This window comes from Arvicola amphibius, chromosome 12, assembly GCF_903992535.2.
Source record: "Arvicola amphibius chromosome 12, mArvAmp1.2, whole genome shotgun sequence".
NCBI classification, from domain to species: domain Eukaryota; kingdom Metazoa; phylum Chordata; class Mammalia; order Rodentia; family Cricetidae; genus Arvicola; species Arvicola amphibius.
The window spans coordinates 65,615,395-65,636,355 of NC_052058.2; the positions used below are offsets into that span (position 1 = coordinate 65,615,395).

The 20,961-nt window shown below is 37.8% G+C and overlaps 1 protein-coding gene across 4 annotated transcripts in view; it reads left to right on the top strand.

The window, feature by feature from the left end:
* The window catches only part of Cep350 (centrosomal protein 350), a 154,216-nt gene that overhangs the window by 84,762 nt on the left and 48,493 nt on the right, over positions 1-20,961 (top strand). For 3 of the 4 annotated variants that reach the window (XM_038348773.2, XM_038348777.2, XM_038348776.2), the window contains exons 20-27: positions 1,293-1,429; positions 3,512-3,634; positions 6,737-6,906; positions 12,428-12,624; positions 13,274-13,458; positions 13,987-14,074; positions 17,743-17,889; positions 20,124-20,281. In XM_038348773.2, the coding sequence (XP_038204701.1) occupies positions 1,293-1,429; positions 3,512-3,634; positions 6,737-6,906; positions 12,428-12,624; positions 13,274-13,458; positions 13,987-14,074; positions 17,743-17,889; positions 20,124-20,281 (1,205 nt within the window). The remainder of the gene's footprint in view (positions 1-1,292; positions 1,430-3,511; positions 3,635-6,736; positions 6,907-12,427; positions 12,625-13,273; positions 13,459-13,986; positions 14,075-17,742; positions 17,890-20,123; positions 20,282-20,961) is intronic. The other variant, XM_038348778.2, reaches the window with a different exon arrangement.

A 20,961-nucleotide genomic window follows, 5' to 3' on the forward strand; every position in this document is an offset into this window, starting at 1 on the left:
CAAGTAAAGATGTGTAGATAAAGGGGTTTATGGCATGACTCACTGTGTCACACTGCAGCCTCCATGGTGAGATTTTTAATTTTTTCCCTTGTTTTTTTTTCCATTTTTCTCTTAAATTTTATTTTATTTGGGGGTGGGGTAGATTAGAAGAGACAGAGAAATAATAGGATCAAGATACATGATATAAAAAAACACAGAGAATAAATTTTTTTAAAAAAATCTATGTGCTGGGCATGTGCACACCTTTAATCCCAGTTGTTGGAGGCAGAGGAAGATGGATCTCTGTGAGTTTGAGGCTAGCCTGGTCTACAGAGTGAGTTCTAGGACAGCCGGGGCTACACAGAGAAATCCTGTTTTGAAAAAAGCAAAACAAAACAAAAAGTAAACTAAAAATGTGTGTATGTGTGTGGGTATGTGTGTGTGCGAGTGTGGGTGCCCCCAGAGTCAGGAGAGATCATTGGATCTCTTGGAACTGGAATTACACATGGTTTTAAACCACAAAGTAGTTGCTGGGAACTGAACTTAGGTCCCATACAAGGTCAGTATGCAGTCTTAAACACTATACCACCTTTCCAGTACCTCTTAATAAAATTTTAACTTAGTAGAAAACATTAACAAAAGATTTTTAAAAGTAAAGTCATCAAATGAAGGAATAGCTTAAAACTGTAATTGAAAAATTATCAAATAAATAATATGTTAACAGTTATAATAAGGGCATAAGGGATAGGCAGATGTACTTCATGGTACAAAATATTTAGAAAGTAAGCAGGGGCTGGACTTATTCTCAAGGAAAGACTAAATTTTGGTTTACTGTTGCTTATTATATGATTTGAAGATGTTTCCTATATGACTAATAAATTGTTATAGTGGGTAAAACTTTAGAAATTATTGAATTCAACTTTTTTCCCTAAGATTTATTCACTTTTGCTTATATGTATGTGTGAGTGCCTGCATGTATGTTACTTTACAGTATACATGTCTGGTGTCTGTGGGGACCAGTTGAGGACATGTGACCCCCTGGAACTAGAGTAACAGATGGTTATGAGCCTCCATGTGTGTGCCGGGAACTGAACCAGTTTCTCTGTAAGAGCAGCTGGTATTCTTAACTGCCTAACTTCTTCCCAGCTCTTTAATTCATTTTCCTAAGATGAACCCGTTCTGACTTAAAGAAGCTAAATGACTTGATTGTAGTAGTTCAGTGATTTTTTTTCAGGACGTTGTTCTCCTTTTCAGGTGTCCTCTGATACTACCTTCTAAAATCTACTTGTGCTATTTTGTGTGTTCACATTCAGATGGCAGAACTAACTCGGACACAAATCTCAGATGCCATTGGTGCTTCTGGAGTTTCCCTAACAGCACTGTATGACCATCAGCGGCAGCATCTTCCAGACTTTATGAAACAACTGAGGACCAAAGCTGAAACAGATAGGTAAGTATTCAGCCATTCAAAAATATGTAACGACAGGGCTGGAGAGATGGCTCAGAGGTTAAGAGCACTGACTGCTCTTCTGGAGGTCCTGAGTTCAATTCCCAGCAACCACATGGTGGCTCACAACCATCTGTAATGAGGTCTGGTGCCCTCTTCTGGCCTGCAGGCATACATGGAGGCTGAACACTGTGTACATAATAAATAAATATTAAAAAAAAAAAAAGACTTCTAGCAATAGTGGAAAAGGTGCCTGAACTGGCCTTCCCCTAAAAAAAAAAAAAAAAAATGTAATGAGGTATCTTTTATATCCCATGCACTATTTAGGGTATTGAGAATACAATTAAGGGCATATAGTCCAGTGGAAAGAGAAACATTTGGCAAATACTCAGCTAAGTGAAAGATGCTTTATAAACTTAGATAAGTGTTCTAAAAGAAGCACGTGTCTCAGAGGTACATAACACTGGAATTTAAATATTAGGGAAGCCAGGAGGTCATGGATATAGTAGGTGAGGAATAAGTGATATAAAGGAGGGAAATAGGCATATTAAAGGTCTACAACATATCTAAGGGGAAATGAAAACAGGAAAGGCCAGTGTAATGGAAGAAGAGAGCAAAGAGGAAAATGGTATGGAATTGGTTTAAGATCAGTTGTTGGGACTATGTATGTGTCAAAACATAGGTCTTCATAACCTGCACAGTCATAGCTTCAGTATCATTGGTGTCCTATAGTTTTTACTGTTAGGTTAGGGCTGTTAATGTCATCTATTATGTAAAGGATAAAAGATACGAAGGGAAGGTAGGGCGATGAGGATTAAGGTAACAGCAAGTAGAATTGTTCAAATTATTTAGACTTTTTGGGCATCTATTGTGCTAGTGTGGGTTTATTTGGTAATAAATATAAGTGTACAATGTCAAATACTAAAGAGCTAATAAGGAAAGCAATTATTAGGGTGTGGTCGTGAAAGTTTATTAGTTCTTCTATAATGGGCGATGTGGTGTCTTATAAGCCTAGTTGAAAGGGGTAAGCCATATAAGATATATAGAGGTTACTCTATAATTTAACTTTGACAAAGTTATATAATAAATTTACTAATACCTAATTGAGAAAGTCATAGAGGTTATGAGATCGGGATTTGTACTCCTTGCTTCCTTATTGTACTTAAACATAGGTATGTTCTTGGAGTGTGTGGTAGGATGAGGGACAGCTGTTGGTCACTTTAGACTTGATGCTCAGAGAGCTTCTTGTTTGGAAGCTGGTGAGGGTAAGACCTTGCAGATGTTAGCATTTTGGACTTTACTTTAGAAAGATGAAAAGTCATTTAAGAAGTTTTAAGACAGGGTCTTACTTTGTAGCCCTGCCTGGCCTGGAACTTACTATGTAGACTGGACTCAAAGAGACCTGCTTCCCAAGTGTTGGGATTAAATAAAGCTGTATGTCACTATGCCCAGTTATACTGTGGTGTATGCGGCTTTTCTTTGGGAAGGTTTTGTTTTTTTTGTTTTGTTTTGTTTTATCAGGGTCTCACAATGGAAGTCAGTCTGGCCTAGAACTTCCTGTGCAGCCCATGCTGCCTTAAACTTGTGGTAGTCCTCTGGTTTTGTTCCCTTTGTTCGCCTAAGTGTCAGTACTACAAGTGAGAGCCATTGCTCCAAGCTTTGGGGGCTCTTTTTTTTTTTTTTTTTTTGGTTTGGTTTTCTGAGACAGAGTCTCATGACGTAGCTCTGGCTGTCCTGGAACTCACTCTATAGAGCAGATTGGCCTTTAACTCAGAGATCCTCCTGCCACTGTCTATGGAGAGCTGGGATTAAAGGCATGTGCCGCCACCACCTGGCTTGCTTTGTGTTTTTTTTTTTTCTTAAATAATATTTTGATTGTCTCTAATTCATAGAAACTAGGAGTAAATAGAGATGGTGTTCTTTATATGTTGTATGTCCTTTTCTATGTGTGAATTCTAAAATACTTTCTAACACTTTGTCATTTTTTGCATCCAACATTTTATCTCCAATTACTATTAAACAGTATTTAAAAATCTTTACTGGATACCTAATATTTAATCAAGTCTTGTTTTATTTTGTTTTTAGGATAAGTCAGTCTGTGTCGCCCTCTCAGAGTAAAGAAGGAGCTCTGGACTCAAAGCGTCAGAAATATTCCCCTTCATATGACAGTTATTCTGAGTCTTCAAGGTACAAGAATCATGATCGAAGGTGAAGAAAGTTTGTTTCAGTACAGTTTGGTGAATTCTGATAAATGATTTAAACATTGTTTTTTATTTCTCAATTTTTTTTGTATAAACTGAGTGATGTCTGGTTTTAAAGTGCCAGCCTCCCCTTTCATTAGCAAATGTAAAAAATATTTGTTCATGTAATGATGCAGCTATTATTCCTTGAGGGTATAGTAATATAAACATTGCATAGGCTGTTCCTTCTACATGCAACTTTCAGAGCAATCTTTCAAGTCAGAAATAATATGACTAGATTAAAGAAGGGAACTGAGACCCCCCTAAAGAAATTAAGAGTTCAGGTAAGGGGCTAGAGAGCTTGCTCAGTATTTAAGAGGGCTTACTGCCCAGTCATAATGACTGATCTAGATCCCAGTACCCACATCATACCCTGTGCTCTCCTTGCCTGAGTAGGTCCACACTCACAAAACACTTCTTCTTCTTCTTTTTTTTTTTTGTTAAGATTTATTTATTTATTATGTATACAACATTCTGCCTCAATGTAAGCCCGCACGCCAGAGGAGGGCGCCAGATCTCAGTACAGATGGTTGTGAGCCACCATGTGGTTGCTGGGAATTGAACTCGGGACCTCTGGAAGAGCAGCCAGTGCTCTTAACCTCTGAGCCATTTCTCCAGCCCTCACAAAACACTTCTACATACATATAGACACACGCTTATACACACACATAGGTAGTGACTCGTTAAGGATTTGAGTCTTGATTTCTCTGGTTCTAAAGCCTGGGTTTATTGCATATTTCCATACTGACGTCTTTTTTTTCTTATCTTCTCTTCCCCCTTCCCCATTGTTTCCTGCTCTCTTCTTTCTTTTTCTCTCTTTCCCTCCTCTTCTCTTCCTTTTCCTTCTCCTTTGAGATTATGGTTTCACTATGTTACTCTTTTTTTTTTTTTTTGGTTTTTCGAGACAGGGTTTCCCTGTAGTTTCTAGAGCCTGTCCTGGAGCTAGCTCTTGTAGACCAGGCTGGTCTCGAACTCACAGAGATCCGCCTGCCTCTGCCTCCCGAGTGCTGGGATTAAAGGCGTGTGCCACCACCGCCCGGCCCACTATGTTACTCTTGAGTAGCTATAATTGGGTTTACAAGCATGTGTCATCTTGAACGCCTTTGTTCCTATCTGTTGGTGTTTGCATATATACTAATATTATGAATGATATTGAATAGTTTGCCATTTATACAGGGACAGTATTAATATCTGTATTTCTCAGTTATTGTTTCATCCTTTGGCAGGCTTCTTTCTAGCATTTCTAGTGGTACAATATCATCATTTGCTGCGTGGTGGCTGCACACGCCTTAAATCTCAGCACTTGGGCAGGGATTGGTGGATCTCTATGCATTCGAGGCCAGCCTGGACTATAGAGCAAGTTCCAGGACAGGCTCCAAAGCTACACAGAGAAATCCTGTCTCAAACCAGCAACAACAACAACAAAAAACTAAAAACCCCACATCATCAAGTAAAATAAAGCCTTAACTAAGGAAAAAGGAACTTAAAGCTTAAAAAGTAATATGTGATGAGTACAACAGATATTGATTACTTCTTACGTTAAACGATGTGTTTCCTTTTTAATGTTAATGGGAGTTACCATCACTGATACTTCATTTTGGCTGTTGGGTTACTATAATGGATTGTTAGTAGGTTTCTAACTCAGCCATGTGATAACCAGGGTGATTTTTCTAAAGCTTGCACCCAATTCAGCTATTCACATGTTTGAAAGTTTTCCCAGGTCATTTAGGTTTCTTGTGACAGTTTTTACTTCACATGTTTTTAGAGCTCATCTATGTTACGGTGTATATCACCATTATATCATCAAATCATTTCTTGTGCACACTTATATTTTGTTAGTTGATAGCCATTTGGGTTGTTTCTGCTTTTGCGGTATCATGAATAATTCTGCTGTGAACATCATTAATGTTCAAGTTCTTGTGTGGTTATGTATTTTCATGTTTCATGAGTACATATTTAGGAATTACTGAACTATGTGATACATGTTTTTGTTTTGTTTTTGAAAGACTGAAACTTTTTTAAGAATTGTGAAACTGGAGTGTGCAGTTTTCTCACATCCTCATGCAGACTAGGCACTCCTTTGTCCGTAGTCACCCAGGGGCTGACCATGTGCACTTGCAGCTCCCACATTCACCATAGGTAATGGCAGGAGTTTAAGGAAAGGCAAAACTTAAAAGCAAGTGAAATAAATACAGGAAAATTTAGCTCTAAAGGTAGAAAGAAAAATATTAAGAATAGAATCATGGAATATAAGAAAAGAGAAGTTTTTTGATATTTAATTTTGATATAAATTCAGGCTTTCAAAAAAGTACCAAGAATAATATAAAATCCTTAAATGTCTTTCATTCATAGTATCCAAATGTTGATATTTTTACTCTATCTACCTACCTACCTACCTACCTACCTACCTGCCTATCTGCTTATTTATTTTAAAGCAAGTAGAGCTTTTAAAAATGATACAGAGGCTGTAATGACCTGGTGCAGTTTACCTAACATGCACTAGACTCTGGGCTCAATCCCTAGCACACCACATAAACCAAATGTGAAGGCTCCTGCTGATAGGCTTACATGGGATGTAGTCATGTAGAGCCGTTCAAGGTCAGCCTTGGCTACATATCTAGTATAAGGCCAGCCTGAGCTACATGAGATCTTCTCTAAAAACGAAGAGATGAGTACTGCCTGGTGCTTTCACAGAGGCAAAAGCAGTTTATGAATTTGACAATTAGAAGTTTAGATTGTTTGTCAAGAACAGTTCTAGTACCACAGTTAGTGATAAGTCATGTGCTGATGAAAGAAAATGGAAGTAGTGAGCAGAAGCCTCCCTTTAACCAGGATTTGACTGTGAAATGAAAGAGCGGAGTGACAGCTAGAGAGCAGTGGTTGTCTGTGTGCTCCCAAGTAAACCTTCTCTTCTTTCCAGTTATATTTTATACTATGTCTGTCTATCTTTCTGTCTTCTGTTTATGCCTTGATTATAAAGTACAACCTTTTGGTCAAATAAGTTTGCTTTGAAGTTATGATCCTTAATTTATTTTTTGTCTGTTTGTTTCCATAATATCTATATAAACAGAAGTAGTAGTGGGAGCAGCCGTCAAGCAAGCCCTTTAGTTCCATCTTGTAAGGAAGATGAGAAGAAATTTCACAGTGAAAAGATGGAGAGTTCAATTGATGAACAACTTCAGACTGCTGCAGATGATTCTTTACGAAGTGATAGTATTCCATCTCTTCCTGATGAGAAAGGTAACTCTCCTTGTGTACACATGTGCATTTCCTTTACAACACACATGCACATTTCCTCGTACACAAATGTTAGAAACTGGAGGAGTAGTGGGATGCTTGGGACAAGGTGGCAGGTGAGTCCACTAAACTCACATATTAACTCACTTGCTTTTTTTGTGGTGCTGAAAATTTGAACTCAGGGCCTTATGCATGCTAGGCAGACCTTTGCTGAGGAACTATACTCTTCAGTCTTGCAGTTTATTTGGAAAATAGTAGTTTAAAAGTGATAGACTTGGCGTATTTAACTTAAGAGATTCCTACTAAAGTGTTGCTTCTCTTTACTGCGTCCAGTAAATTGAAGGAATTATTAAGAAATAAAGGAGCCAAATATTGAAGATTTAGAAAATTCTCAGCCAAATTTTTTTTTTTTTTTTTTTTTTTTTTTTTTTTTTTTTGTCTTTCAAGGCGGGGTTTCTCTGTGTAGCTTTGGAGCCTGTCCTGGAACTTGCTCTGTAGACCAGGCTGGCCTCGAATTCCCAGAGATCCTCTTGTCTCTGCCTCCCGAGTGACGGGATTAAAGGCGTGCGCCACCACAGTCAAGCATCTTATTTATTCTTAAGACTGTGTCATGTGGTGTGTGTGTGTGTGGTGTGTGTGTGTGTGTGTGTGTGTGTGTTGTGTGTGTGTGACTGTTTCTTCCTGCATGTATATCTATGCACGCACAATGTGTGCTTTGGTGCCAGCAGAGGACTGGAACTGGAATTATAGATGGTTGTGAGCCATTATGTGATGGTCTCTGGAAGAAAACCAGCTGTTTTTGACCACTCATCTATGTCTCCAGCCCCGTCAAACCAATAGTTTAAGAAGGGAGTGCAGTGGGAGAAGATGAAGAAAAGCAAACATATTTTGGAGGAGAATGCCAAGATGGTGCCTGGGACAGAAAGACTAGCTGTGGATTTGGTCAGCCTTTATAACAGAAGCCAAAAATAAATGAGTTACCAGCAGAGAAACAATTCCAGTCAAACTAAAGTAGGATTGATAAAAAAAGAGAAGAACAGACTTCTTAGAATTCTGTGGGATGGGTCATTAGACTGTCTCAAGCTGTAAACATGTGTGTTCTTCAAAGGGAGAAGAGTGACTTCTGGGGCAATTAACAGATCAGCAGGGCTGCCACTGTCAAATCAGGCCAAGGTGCCAAGGCTGTCCTATTTCAGAAGGTGGGGCTACTCCCTCCCCCACTTCTCCTCTCTTCAAATTAGAAATTTACAAGTTTAAAAAAATCAAAATTTTAGCATTGTCTAGACTGTTTTTACATTTATTATAATTGTAAAATTGGATGGCTGAAACATTCCCTCCTTACATTAGTGTTTTACATTTCTGAATTTATATGAGTGATTCACACATAAGTAGAGCTAGAAGAGCTACCAATACTTAAGTCACTGTTTTCCACTTGCAATCTCAGGTGTATTTTGACACTGTTGGGGGAAGAAAGTCCAGCAACTACCAGTATCAGAAAGAAAGAAGAAACATTTCTTTTTGCTGTTCTTGAGAATGAAATGTTTTCTAGCATGACAGGTGCTTAAGCATGTTCTCCACATGCCATTCATTCTACATGCTAGTTGGCTGGCTTTTGGCATAAATTGTTACATGTTTTTCATGGGTGACATACAGGTTCATTTTTTTTTTTTTTGTTTTTTTTGTTTTCATTATTTTTTAAAATATTTATTTATTTATTATGTATATACTATCTGTCTGCTTGTAAGCCTGCAGGCCAGAGAAGAGGGCACCTAGACTTCATTACAGATGGTTGTGAACCACCATGTGGTGCTGGGAATTGAACTCAGGACCTTTGGAAGAGCAGTCAGTGCTCTTAACCTCTGAGCCATCTCTCCAGCCCTTGTTATTGTTTTTCAAGACAGGGTTTCTCAGTGTAGCCATGGCTGTCCTGTAACTTACTCTTTTGTCCAGACTGGCCTTGAGCTCAGAGATCCACCTGCCTCTGCCTCCTGAGTGTTAGAATTAAAGGCATGTGCCACTACTGCCCAGTCAGTTTTATGTTTTTAAAAAGATCAAACCATGTAGCTTTAACTGCCTTGCATGAATTCTTTTTTTATAAGAGAAAGATCTGCGTTTGTCACTGGATACTGGAAGAGGAGTTTGTTAGTCTTAAATGTGGTGAGCTCCTGATAGCATCTCATTTGCCCCAGTTCCTGTCCCATGACAAGGGGAGTTTGCTGCTCTTCCAGTAGAGGGTGCAGTCTGATGAGTAGCTTTTGTAGTTTGCTTGGTTCCTAGATATTTTACCAGCAGTCAATTTGTAGGCAGTTTCCTGTGTGAGATCTGGGTAAACAGATTTCTTTTTTCCTTTGATTGAACTGTATGTGGTGCTGGTGTTAAAGACAATAGCAGTATGGTTATAATAATAAACACAACTTCTCAGTTTTAAGAGACCATCTACCTCCTAACACAAAAGAGTATGGAGCGGGGAGCAGACTGGGGATGGGGTTTGCTGCCTAGAAGATGAGCTGTCATCTTGATCATCAGAGAGCACATCATCGAGACAAAGATGGTTCTAGAGTTTAAGACCTAGTGGAATTGGCCAGGCTAGGTTCTGAACTTGCTTAAGACCTGCCTGCCACCCGCTTCTTTCCATTTTCTCCCATTCAGATAGGAATGTCTGGGCTTTGTTTGTTTGTTTTGCTTTTATTCCTTGATTCAGCATTAGATTTTGGAAGTCTGTTGCTTTTTTGGTTTTATAGGTTCACAGCCCAATAGGCTTTTGTCTGAAGATGGACTCATACTTGGAGTTTCAGCCACATTTATTTTACATAATATTTAGATAAAGCTTTGAATTTGGAGTTGGTACTGGAATAAGTTAAGATTTTTGAGGATGTTTGGATGAGGTAACTTTGTCTATGAGAAGGACACAAATTATGTTATGGACTGGATATGTCTCCTCTAAAATTCCTATGTTGATGCTCTCAGTTTTTACATTTTTTCATGTTTGGAATTTGGGCTTGTAGTGTAATGGCTAAGATTATCAAGGTCAAACCAGGAGATGGAGGCACATGCCTTTGATTCCAGCACTTGGGAGGCAGAGGCAGGCAGAGTTCTGTGAGTTTGAGGTCAGCCTGATCTACAGAGCAAGTTCCAGGACAGCCAGAGCTGTTACACAGAGAACACCCCCCCTCCCAAAAAAAGATTGTCAAGGTCTTAAGGGTGAACTTTTTAATCCAGTAGGACTGGTGCCCCTTATAAAAAGATGAGGCATTTGAGTACAAAGTCACAGAACAAAGGCTGAGTGAGGGCATAGCTAAAGTGATTGTCTGCCAGGAAGTTAGATCTCACCATATTAAACCCGTTGGCACCTTGATCATAGACTTTTAGCCTCCAGAACTGTGAGAAAATAGATTTGTTGAAGTAAGTGTAGCAGTGTCTGCTTGTAATTTAGCACCCAGGAGGCTAAGGGATGAATCATGAAGTGGCCCAGCCTTGGATACAGTCTCACGAAAACAAGTGTCTGTTATTTAAAATACCCATTCTGTGGTATTATATTATAGCAGCTCAAGTAGACTAATATTTGCTTTATAAATACTGGGAAACATGTTTAGGTTTCTTATTGAGAGGTACACATAATTAAGCTTTTATGTCTCAGCACTCAGGAGGCTGAGGAAGGAGAATGATAAGTAGGTTCAAGGTTAACCTGCCCTATATCACAAGATCTTGTCTCAAATAAAAAAGGTGGGGGGGGAAATCTTGTGAACTGCTAAGGCAGACATTAATATATAACTGAGTGTGCTGGTACATACCTGTAATCCTTGCACTGACAGCTGAGGCAGAACTTACAGAGATTAAAAAAACAAAAAGAACACCCTACCCACAACTAAGATACTCATTTCAGGATCAGAAACTGATAGTGATGGCATCATGTGTAAAATAAAGGAGAATCTTGAGTGGGAGGAGGGAGGGAGAGAGGGAGAAGGGAGGGGGTGAGGGAGGGAGGGAGAGAGAAAGAGGAGAGAGAGAGAGAGAGGAGAGAGGAGAGAACGAGAGAGCGAGAAGAGAGGAGAGAGAGAGAAGAGAGTGTTTGCCTATTGTGGGGGTGAGAGGATACTTTCTGGGAGTTAGTTCACTGTTTCCACCCTGCTGAGGCAGTCTCTTCTTGTTGCTGTCCTGATATGTACTTCAGGTCAACTGACCCATGAGCTTCCAGGCAGGTTCCTGTTTGTCCTATCTCACTGTAGGTGTCCTGTGAGTACAGAGTATGTACATAGGCACAGGAGCTGTGAGTGTTTACGCTCAGGCCATCAGGCTTGCACAGCTATCTCGCTGGCTCCAAACCTAACTTGCGTTCTCTCTCTCTCTCTCTCTCTCTCAGATTTATTTATTTATAATATATACAGTGTTCTACCTTCATGTATGCCTGCAGGCCAGAAGAGGGCACCAGATCTCATTACAGATGGTTGTGAGCCACCATGTGGTTGCTGGGAATTGAACTCAGGACCTGTGGAAGAGCAGGCAATGCTCTTAACTGCTGAGCCATCTCTCCAGTCCTTAACTCTAATAATAGAGAAGTAAACTGTTAAGTATTTTCTATAGGACAAATTTAACTTCTACTAAATTTTATCTTATTAATAATAGTGTTTGAAATTAAAATACTGATGAATTTTCTCCTGTAGCGTGAACTTTAAGTCCAGCTAGACCCCCAGCATATGAGTGCTGATGCCATTCATTGTACCCTTATGCATATCTTGCTATGCTGGGAATTGCCATAGTTCATAGGTGTTGGAGCTGAGTAGAACTGTTAATTACTTCCCTCCCTTGGCAGCTTGTACAGTATTTTCTGGAACTATGAAACCTAGACTGCAGAAAGGAGACTTTCAGGGTTGGACCTAGCTCATGTCATCCAAGCTGTGTGTCCTAAGTGTGTGGTGTCTTTGGCAGTAGGATTAACATTTATTTCTCTGCTAATAATGTTAAACTTTTATTTTTTTCTCTTGTCATTTCCTTTGTGAAGCATCTGATCATAAATTTTGTATAATAGTGCTTTCCTAACTAATCAGTAATTGTTCTTTAAATGCTCTTTAAATAAAAGCAATATATCAGTCTTTTAACATTTCTTATTCTAGCATTTCTAGGTAATTTTAGAGTGGTTTTTGTTTCTTTGTAAGATCATTGAATTTTTACTGCTATTTTACTAGCAATTTTATTGCTATATATGGTTCTGAGAATTTAGATGGGATTGCCTTAGTAAAAAGCGAAAGGCCTACTGAGAAGAATTATACTGATAAGGTATGGGATTGGAGATGGAGCCCGGTTGGAACCATGCTTGCCTAACACACACTAAGACCTGGGTTTGGTCCTCAACACTACGTAACATAAAGTAGATGTGATGACCTACAGGGTGGCACCACCTGTGATCCCAGCCCTTGGCCGTAGAGACAGATCAGCAGTTAAAGACTAGCCTGGGGTGTGTGGAACCCTGTGCCACACCCTTCCTTCTTCCACTGAAGAATTATGGTAATTCTCTTCATCCTATTAGACTCGACTTCTATTGCAACAGAATACTCCCTGAAATTTGATGAATCTATGACAGAAGATGAAATAGAAGAAAAATCATTTCGATCTTTACTACCTTCTGAGAGTCATCGCAGATTTAACATGGAACAGAAAAGAGGCCATCATGATGACTCTGATGAAGATGCTTCCCCGGATAAGCCTGCACTGTCTTCTGCCAAGGTGTGTCTGCTTAGGGGGTCATGGCTTCCCACAGATAGGAGAATGCATTTTATATACGTACCAAGCAAATATCAGAAATATTTTTCAAGAGATCAAATTTATATTATACATATAAAATCTAGTTTGGTTATTCAGATGAAATAGAATATAAACGTTAGTTATAATAACACCTTTAAAGGATCTCAGCCAGTATTGCTTGCAGCTTTTTTACCTCATCCATCTGAAAGTAGACATTTCTTTCCAAATTGTGTGCTTTTTAGTAAAACAGGAACAACCTTTTCCCTGCTTTGCTTCCCTGGGACAGTGCATGGCTTGTGGTAATTGTTCATCAAGATTTTCTTTTGACTGAATTTCAGTCCCTCTTATATCTTTCTGAGTAATATTTTCTTATATTGTAGGCAGTTTTATGAGATGCTTGTTTGCTTTCTTTATTTTCCATACTTTTTTCTTTCTGAGATGAGATCTCACTGTGTTGCCCAGTCTAGTCTCACAAACTCATGTAATCCTATCTCAGACTCTGGAATTAAAGACGCATGACCCCACTCCTCTCTTTTGTAATTAACTTTTTATAAATGCATAAGTTTTTAAATGAAGTTAAATACTAAAAAATTTAGGAGGAGTTAATTTTGAAATAAACTGTATACTTTAGGAGCTGAGCATGCCGTTCTCGGGAGGACAGGATAGCTTTTCTAAGTTCACCATGGAGATGGTGCGACAGTATATGAAAGAAGAGGAAATGCGTGCCGCTCACCAGTCCTCACTTCTGCGTCTTCGAGAAAAGGCCTTGAAGGAGAAGACAAAGGCTGAATTAGCCTGGCTAGAACATCAAAAAAAGCAAGTTCTTCCAATAAATGTAGATTTTACTATTCAGTTTCTTTTGAAATAAGAAATGCTTCATGTCTTAAGATATTTTTGTTTGTTTTTGGTGTTGGGGAATCAAACCCAGGTTTGGTGAATGCTAAATTTGTGCTAACTGTGAGCTGTGTTCCCAACCTGTCTCATCCGATGGGATTTTATCAACACAGTTCTCAAGTTAAAAATAGTGGCAGTAATCTTTGATTTGTGTTACTTGCAAAAGAATTTTCCTACTGGTGAATATTTTTATTTCTCTTAGATCACTCCATCCAACTCATTATAGGTTGTCAGTTCTCTCGAGTGATGTATTGCTATCCTTAAAGGATGGAGTCCAGGCCTTGCGTGTATTATACACTCAGTAAAACACTTAGTGTAACTTGAATTGTTACTTGTAACAATTGCTTTCCACATAGGAAGATAATAAATCAGTTTATAGTCTTTATAGTACTTAAGAAGTTTTTACTTATAAATTTAATATTTGTATTAATGAAAGAATATTCCTTGCAGACATCTACGAGACAAAGGAGAGGATGATAAGATGCCCCCACTCCGGAAGAAACAGCGTGGTTTGCTTTTAAGACTGCAGCAAGAAAAGGTATGTGGGAATAACACCTATGTGACATAATTTGTCATGAGGGAAGTTTGTATAATGAATTACTTTGTCTAGTCACATTTTGTTACCATCACTGTTTATAAGATTTTGTTCAAACTATTGTTTATACCTATAGTACAATAATTATAGGCATTTCTTGCTAGTTTCACCTACTTCTCTTATTTTAAAACCGTTTTATTGCTAGACAATAAATCTGCCTTCATATAATACAGAGAATAAAGTAGTTCTTTAAAATGTAAAATTTAAAAATTAAAATATATGCAGAAGAGTAGATGTGGGTTAATGTTTAGTCATTCTTTCCCTGAGTAGATTTTTATGACATTAGTTGCATATTGACTAGTTTGTTTGGCTTCGGGACTTAGAAGGACCTTGGCTTTGAATTCTGGAGACGCAGCACAGTGCATGATGATTGAGAACTCAGGCTCTGAACTGGCCTTGTATTCCACTTTGATTGTCATCATAGAACTGTCACCCAGTAACTGGTGGTGAAGAAAGGGCTTATTCTGATATATTTGAGAGGTTTCAGTACATAGGTAGTTGGTCCAGTTGCTTTTGAGCCTCTAGTTAGGCAGTATATCATGGCAGAATTACAAGGAGGTGAGGGATGGGAAGTAGGAGAGAGAGAGATAAGAAGGGACTAGGCATCGCCCCAATCTAAGCTCTTCTCAAAAGCACACCACCACCTAAATCCTCAGCAAACTGGAGACTAGTCTTCTAATACGTGGACTTTTTGGAGAAACTTACCAGTGATAGTAGAAGGTTTGCATCCCTTGCCCCTTGGATGACTGTTCTCTGGAACAGTCATTGAGTGAATTTATACATTATTTGCTTTAGAAATTCAAGCATAAACCAGTGCCCTTGCACAAATTGGGGGCGTCAGATTACATTGTAGTCAAATTCTTTGTTTTCATGTATATACAGTTTTTAAAAAGCATGTTTTGATTAATAAAGCCATAATTACATGATAAAACGATAATCTTAGGATTGTGACCCTTCCATATATGTGTTTTCTTACTGTGTTTAACAGAAATGTGAAGCCCACAACTAGGCTCTGTTTTGGCTATCTGACTACAGTGATTAGTACAAGGAAAATGTTTGTACAGTTATTTGATTGGAAATTGAACTAGCCAAGTAGTTTTGTCTTTTTTGTTTGGATATTCCTTTATAGTCTTAAAATTAACATACCAAGTAATAGATTTTATTGTGACATTTTTGTATACCTTTATTATTATACTTCATTCATAGCCACCTTCCACAGTTCGATATTGTATTCACCCCCACTTCTTTTGCTGTCCCCTTGTTTCCCACAAATAGCCTCTCCCTTTGTCTTCATGCCACATACATTCTATCATTTCCTGTTTCCCTCCGGTACACCCTTTCCTCCTGTTGGTAACCTCTTTTCTACCTTCATGTCCTACACACACACGCACTCAAGTACACACACACAAACCGAAATCCAGGTTCTGCGTATGAGTTAGACTGTGATAATTAATTGAGTCTGGCTTATTTTACTTAATATAATAATTCCAGTTCTACCTATTTTCCTTTGAATATCATAATTTCATTCTCTACAGTTGAATAAACTACCCTGGTATATATATACTACATTTTTTTTACTCAGTCATATGTTGATAGACCCGTGGGGCTGGTTTCATGCCTTGGCTGTTGTGAATAGTGCAACAGTAAGCACAGGTGTGCAAATATCTTTGCGGTATGATGATTTACAGTCCTGTTTATGTGCTGACTTACTATAATCCTGTTCAGGCATGCCCAGCGGGGGTACAGCTAGGTCATATGATATTTTTATTTTTGTTTTTTAGAGAAAGCCCATACTGATTTCCTTAGTGGCTATGCCAGTTTACGTTCCTACAGTAATATACAATGTTTTCCTTTGCTGTGTCCTCATCAGCATTTCTGGTCCTTTGTTTTCTTGATGATAGTCATTCTGATCCAGGTTAAATGGAGTTTAAGTGTTCTTTTAATTTCCATTTCCTTATTGTAAACTAGCCACACAACCCCACTCTGGAATACTACTATTACTTGAAAGAATTATTGACAGGCAAACTAGGCTTATTCATATCCTCAGCTGACTGCTCCTGCAGAGTACCTGGGTTCAGTTCCCATACCCACATGGCAAATCACAATCATCAGTACCTCCAGTTCCAGGGGACATACTAAACAGTCTAGTTTTTGCAAGTAGGTACAACTACTTATGAAAGATTTTAAAAGAATAAGCTAAAAGGATATATACTGAATACATGCTGATGGTTACTTATGAGGAGTGGTAATGCCATGTGGTAGACTACTTTTCTCTAGTGTTTCATTTCTGCTCTTATTATATGACACTTCATTATAAGTGAAATTAGGAGAAATACTGAATTTTAACAGATTGTTTAAAATTTAATTGCATTTATTATTACTGTTGTATATGTGTGTGTGTGATGTATGTGTGTGCACAAGCACATGTGTACCATGGCATGTGTGTGTAGGTAAGAGGTGTGTAGCTTTCAAGAGTCAGTGCTCCCTACCCGGAGTTCTAGAGATGAAACTGAGGTCTTCCAGCTTGCAGGACAAGCACTTCCACCCACTGACTCTTCTACCAAAATTCTAACAATTATTGACAAGGATTTGTAAATGTCGGTATTTATCTTGTACTTTGCTGCATTCTTGGAATCCTGAGTACTGACTATTAAACTGTTAACTTTTCAGATTGCTAATAATTAAAAATAGCTCTCAAACATAATTAAAATAATAAAAGTAGCAGATTTTTAGTGTCTTTATTGTGCTTATCTCATTGGTAAAGTGATTTTTTTATGAGAAAGGATGTTTCTAATAATTGTTAACAATTATTAGCAGTGAAATTTTTTTTCCCACTAAATTAGCTGCCAACACTACCTGACGAATGCTGGCTACAGTGCAGTACTAAGTGTTTCTGGTATATTGTAAGTGGTGAATACTCTTCTTGTTTTCTTTTGAAAGCAGGTGGTTTTTGTTGGTTTGTTTTTGAGAAGATCTTTGTAACTTTTGCTGGCCTGGAATTTTCTGTGTAGAGTAAGCGGGCCTCAAATTCCTGTTCTTCCTGCCTCAGCCTCCTGGGTGCCCAGTTTACAGGTGTCTGTCAGTGTGCTTGGGTGGAAAGCATTTTAAATCGTATTGAGGGCAGCAGACTGATTCATTGACTTGCTTCTCCTACTTTTAGAGGCCTCTTAGAGATAGATGCCTAATTCATAACATGAAACAGTTAAGGTTAAAGCATTATTTTGGATAGTGAGAAATGTTTGTGTCTAAGAATTTAATAGTAGAATAGTGGTTACACTAATTGATTTGCTGATGTTCATCTATTAAGCGGGTAAATGTAAAGATATGGTAACATTGTGGGACAATATAAAAGATATTTTAGATTTAGAAAAGACTGAATTTGCCAGCATCTTTAACTACAGTTTTCTAAGCTGAGAGATCATCTTACATTGTTTTAGAATGATGATGTTATTTTTAATATTTTCCTCCCTCACTAATTTAGTGTTTTAGTATTGTTGTCTAGATGTACATTATATCTGTGACCTATATAATGATTTGATTCTTTTTTTATATGCTTCTTGAACTTATCTCCTTTAAATCTCAATCTCTTTTCCTAACTCTTTAAATATTAGGCAGAAATAAAACGTCTTCAAGAAGCCAATAAAGCAGCTCGGAAGGAAAGGCAACTGATTCTTAAGCAGCAGGAAGAGATAGAAAGGATCCGGCAGACCACCATAAAACTTCAGGAGAAGTTGAAGTCTGCAGGGGAGAATAAATTGGTAATTTACGTGAATTTTTTTATTAATTTATTTTCTGCCTACATTGCTTGCTAATCTCAGCTCATTTTGTATTCTGAAATGATCGGTATGTTTGTTGAGTATGGTGTAATAATAACTAGGCTAAAGTCCCATGTGCCTGCTGTTGTAGACAGTGGGAGAACACCTTCACGGGGCATGTGCTTGTTTTGGAAAGAACACACAAGTCTCTCATTACATGTAAGTTCTTTCCTCTTATGAACTAAAGTGGGACAGAATCTTTGCATTTGCTGATCCTTCTGTCATTACTTCTCAGAATTGAATAGAGAGAGTTTGTTGCTAATTGTATGGTACTCATATCCAGATTTAATTTTATATTGATATAGGATATTAAGGCAAGAGCAAAATTTGGATCTATTCTAAGATATTGTTAAGTATCAGTACTGTGTTGGAAAACTCATGATTTTTATAACTAAAATTTTAAATCCATGATAATTCTCTATTTTGATTTTTGTAACATTCTTAAGCTAACAAAAAAATTAAGCACATTATAATTTATTTTTCTGAGTTGCATGACAATATGTAGCCAACAAATTAACACTGATATATTATTACTGTTTAACTTTAAGTCTTTTCAGTTTCTCCGTTGTCATAAGGGTGTTTTTTTTTTTTTTATATAAAAAAAATAACTATAGCAGAAAACTACTAGCTTTCAGTTTTTGTGTCTTTTTTTTTCCTCCTTCATTCTAGAATAGTTCCTTGACTTTGCTATATGAGAAGAATAGTTGCCAGTCATTTTGTAGAACATCCCCTAACTGGGATTTGTGTGGTGTTCCCTTGACATTAAGTTCAGGTCATTTATCCGTGGTAGGAGTATCATGTAAGTGATGCTGTATTTTTTGTTGCCATCAATAGGTTGACCTTGATTTTGATTGATTCCATTATTGATAATTGTACCTCAGTTACTTGATTAATATGATATATACTAGACTTTATTGTCTTAATGCATTAGTTACTTTTCTATTGCTATGACAAAATAATACCACCACAGAGACTTATAAAAGGAAGCATCAGTTGGGTTGTCAGAGTCCATCATGGCGATGCATCACGGCAGCAAGTAGTGGGCATGTTGGCTGGAGCAGCTGATAGCAACATTTCGAGCAACATTTCGATCCTAAACAGGAGACAGAGAGCACACTGAGAATGGCACAACTCTTTTGAAACCTCAAAGACTGCCTGCTGTGACACACTTCCTCCAGCAAGGCCACACCTCCTAATCCTTTCCAAACAGTGCCACCAACTGGAAACTAAGTATTCAAATAGAAGCCTATGGGAGCCATTTCACTCCAGCCACCCATCTTCTTCTGAATCAATGAGTCTAAATTACTATTTGTAACGTCACTATATTGTGTGCAAATTTTTGTTTATTTTTTGTTTTGGTATATTTTTTTTCAAGACAAGATCTTGCTTTATAGCCCCAAGTGGCTAGCCTGTGACTTGCTCTGTAGCTCAAGTTAGCCATGAAAGGCTGGCAGTCCTGCTTCAGCCTCCTGAGTGCTGAGATTGTAGGCACACACCACCATACCTGGCTTTAAGTTTTCCCTTTTGTTCCTCAGAAGTAATGTGCTGGTTAAGCCAATAATTCCTCCATGTTTTCCCACAAAACTATTTTAAACTCTGTGAACATACTGACATTCCACAAAACATTCCACAAAAGATTTAAAAAATGTATTTTCCTGGTTTATATCATTTGTTCATTCTTTGTATATATGCATGTTTTATATAAGTGTTTCAACTTTTAAAAATCAAAGAGGACATTTGAGTGCTTGAGTATAGTGGCAGAAAATTTCCAAGTTCTTAAAAAAAGGAAAGAAAAGAAAACTATTATGTTTCTTTTTCTCTCCCTCTTTCTTTCTGCAGTAAAACATGTATAACATAAAATTTGCTCCTTTTTTGAAGCAGTCTCACTGTGTATACCAGGCTGGCCAATAAATTCACATGAGTAACCCAAGCTGGTGTCAAATTCTTGATCCTTCTGCATCTGCCTCCTAAATGCAGGGATTATAGGTGTGTACTGCCACATCTGGCAATTTTACTATTCTGTTTTTAATTATGTGATCTATTTCTGTTTTATAAGTAGTTAATACCTTGATTTCAGTTATTATAGATGTTGTTTTCAGTTTAAGCGTAATTGACTGTGTTTAAGATTTCCTTGAGATCTTTGAAAGCCAGTGCCATTTGCTCTATGTTGTTTGCAGGGCTCTCATAGTGATGATGATACAAAGGATAATAAGGCAGCTAGTCCTGGTCCAGCTGGTTTGGAGACCCGCAGTCCTTCCCCAATATCTATTTCCAGCAGTGAAACCAGCAGCATCATGCAGAAACTGAAGAACATGAGAAGCCGCATGGATGAAAAGTAATTCATTTTTGTGTGCCTCCTATTTAATCTAATCACATTGAAAGTATCAGTGGGTAATATTTATTATACTTATTTCATCAGACTAGATGGAGAGAATAAAATATTTTAGCAGATTAATTGATTACCTAATAGTCAATTAACTATGCATCTTATTTATAGAATAATTTTTCTCATTTTAATACAGATTTTTTATTTAAAAGAAGAAAACCAAGTAGTAGTCATATATATATTCATGATAATATTTTCTCCTTTCTTTTATTAAAAGAAAGGTTAAGTGTACTTACTTGGGAAAGAGTGTTATATCCTGATATCTCATTGTTGTCTCAGTGACACCTCTCAGACTAAGAAGTACAATTTTAGTATTGTGAGCAGATATGAGTTCTTAGCTGAAACCAGAGGCTAGGATTTTCCTGGGTCAATGCCTTGTCTTTGTTTGTTTTGAGACAAACTCTATAGCACACACTGACCTAGAACTCACTTATAGCCCTGCTTGGCCTGAAACTTGTGGAAATTCTCCTTAGTTTCCAGAGTGCTAGGAATACAGATGTGAGCCACCATGCCAGTGTTTTGATATTTTTACATTCTTCTAAAATGTATGTGTGTGTCACTGAACTGTGAGCTCCCTGTATCAGCGAGATGGGCTGGCCAGCAGGCCCTGAGGATTCCCCTGTCTCTAT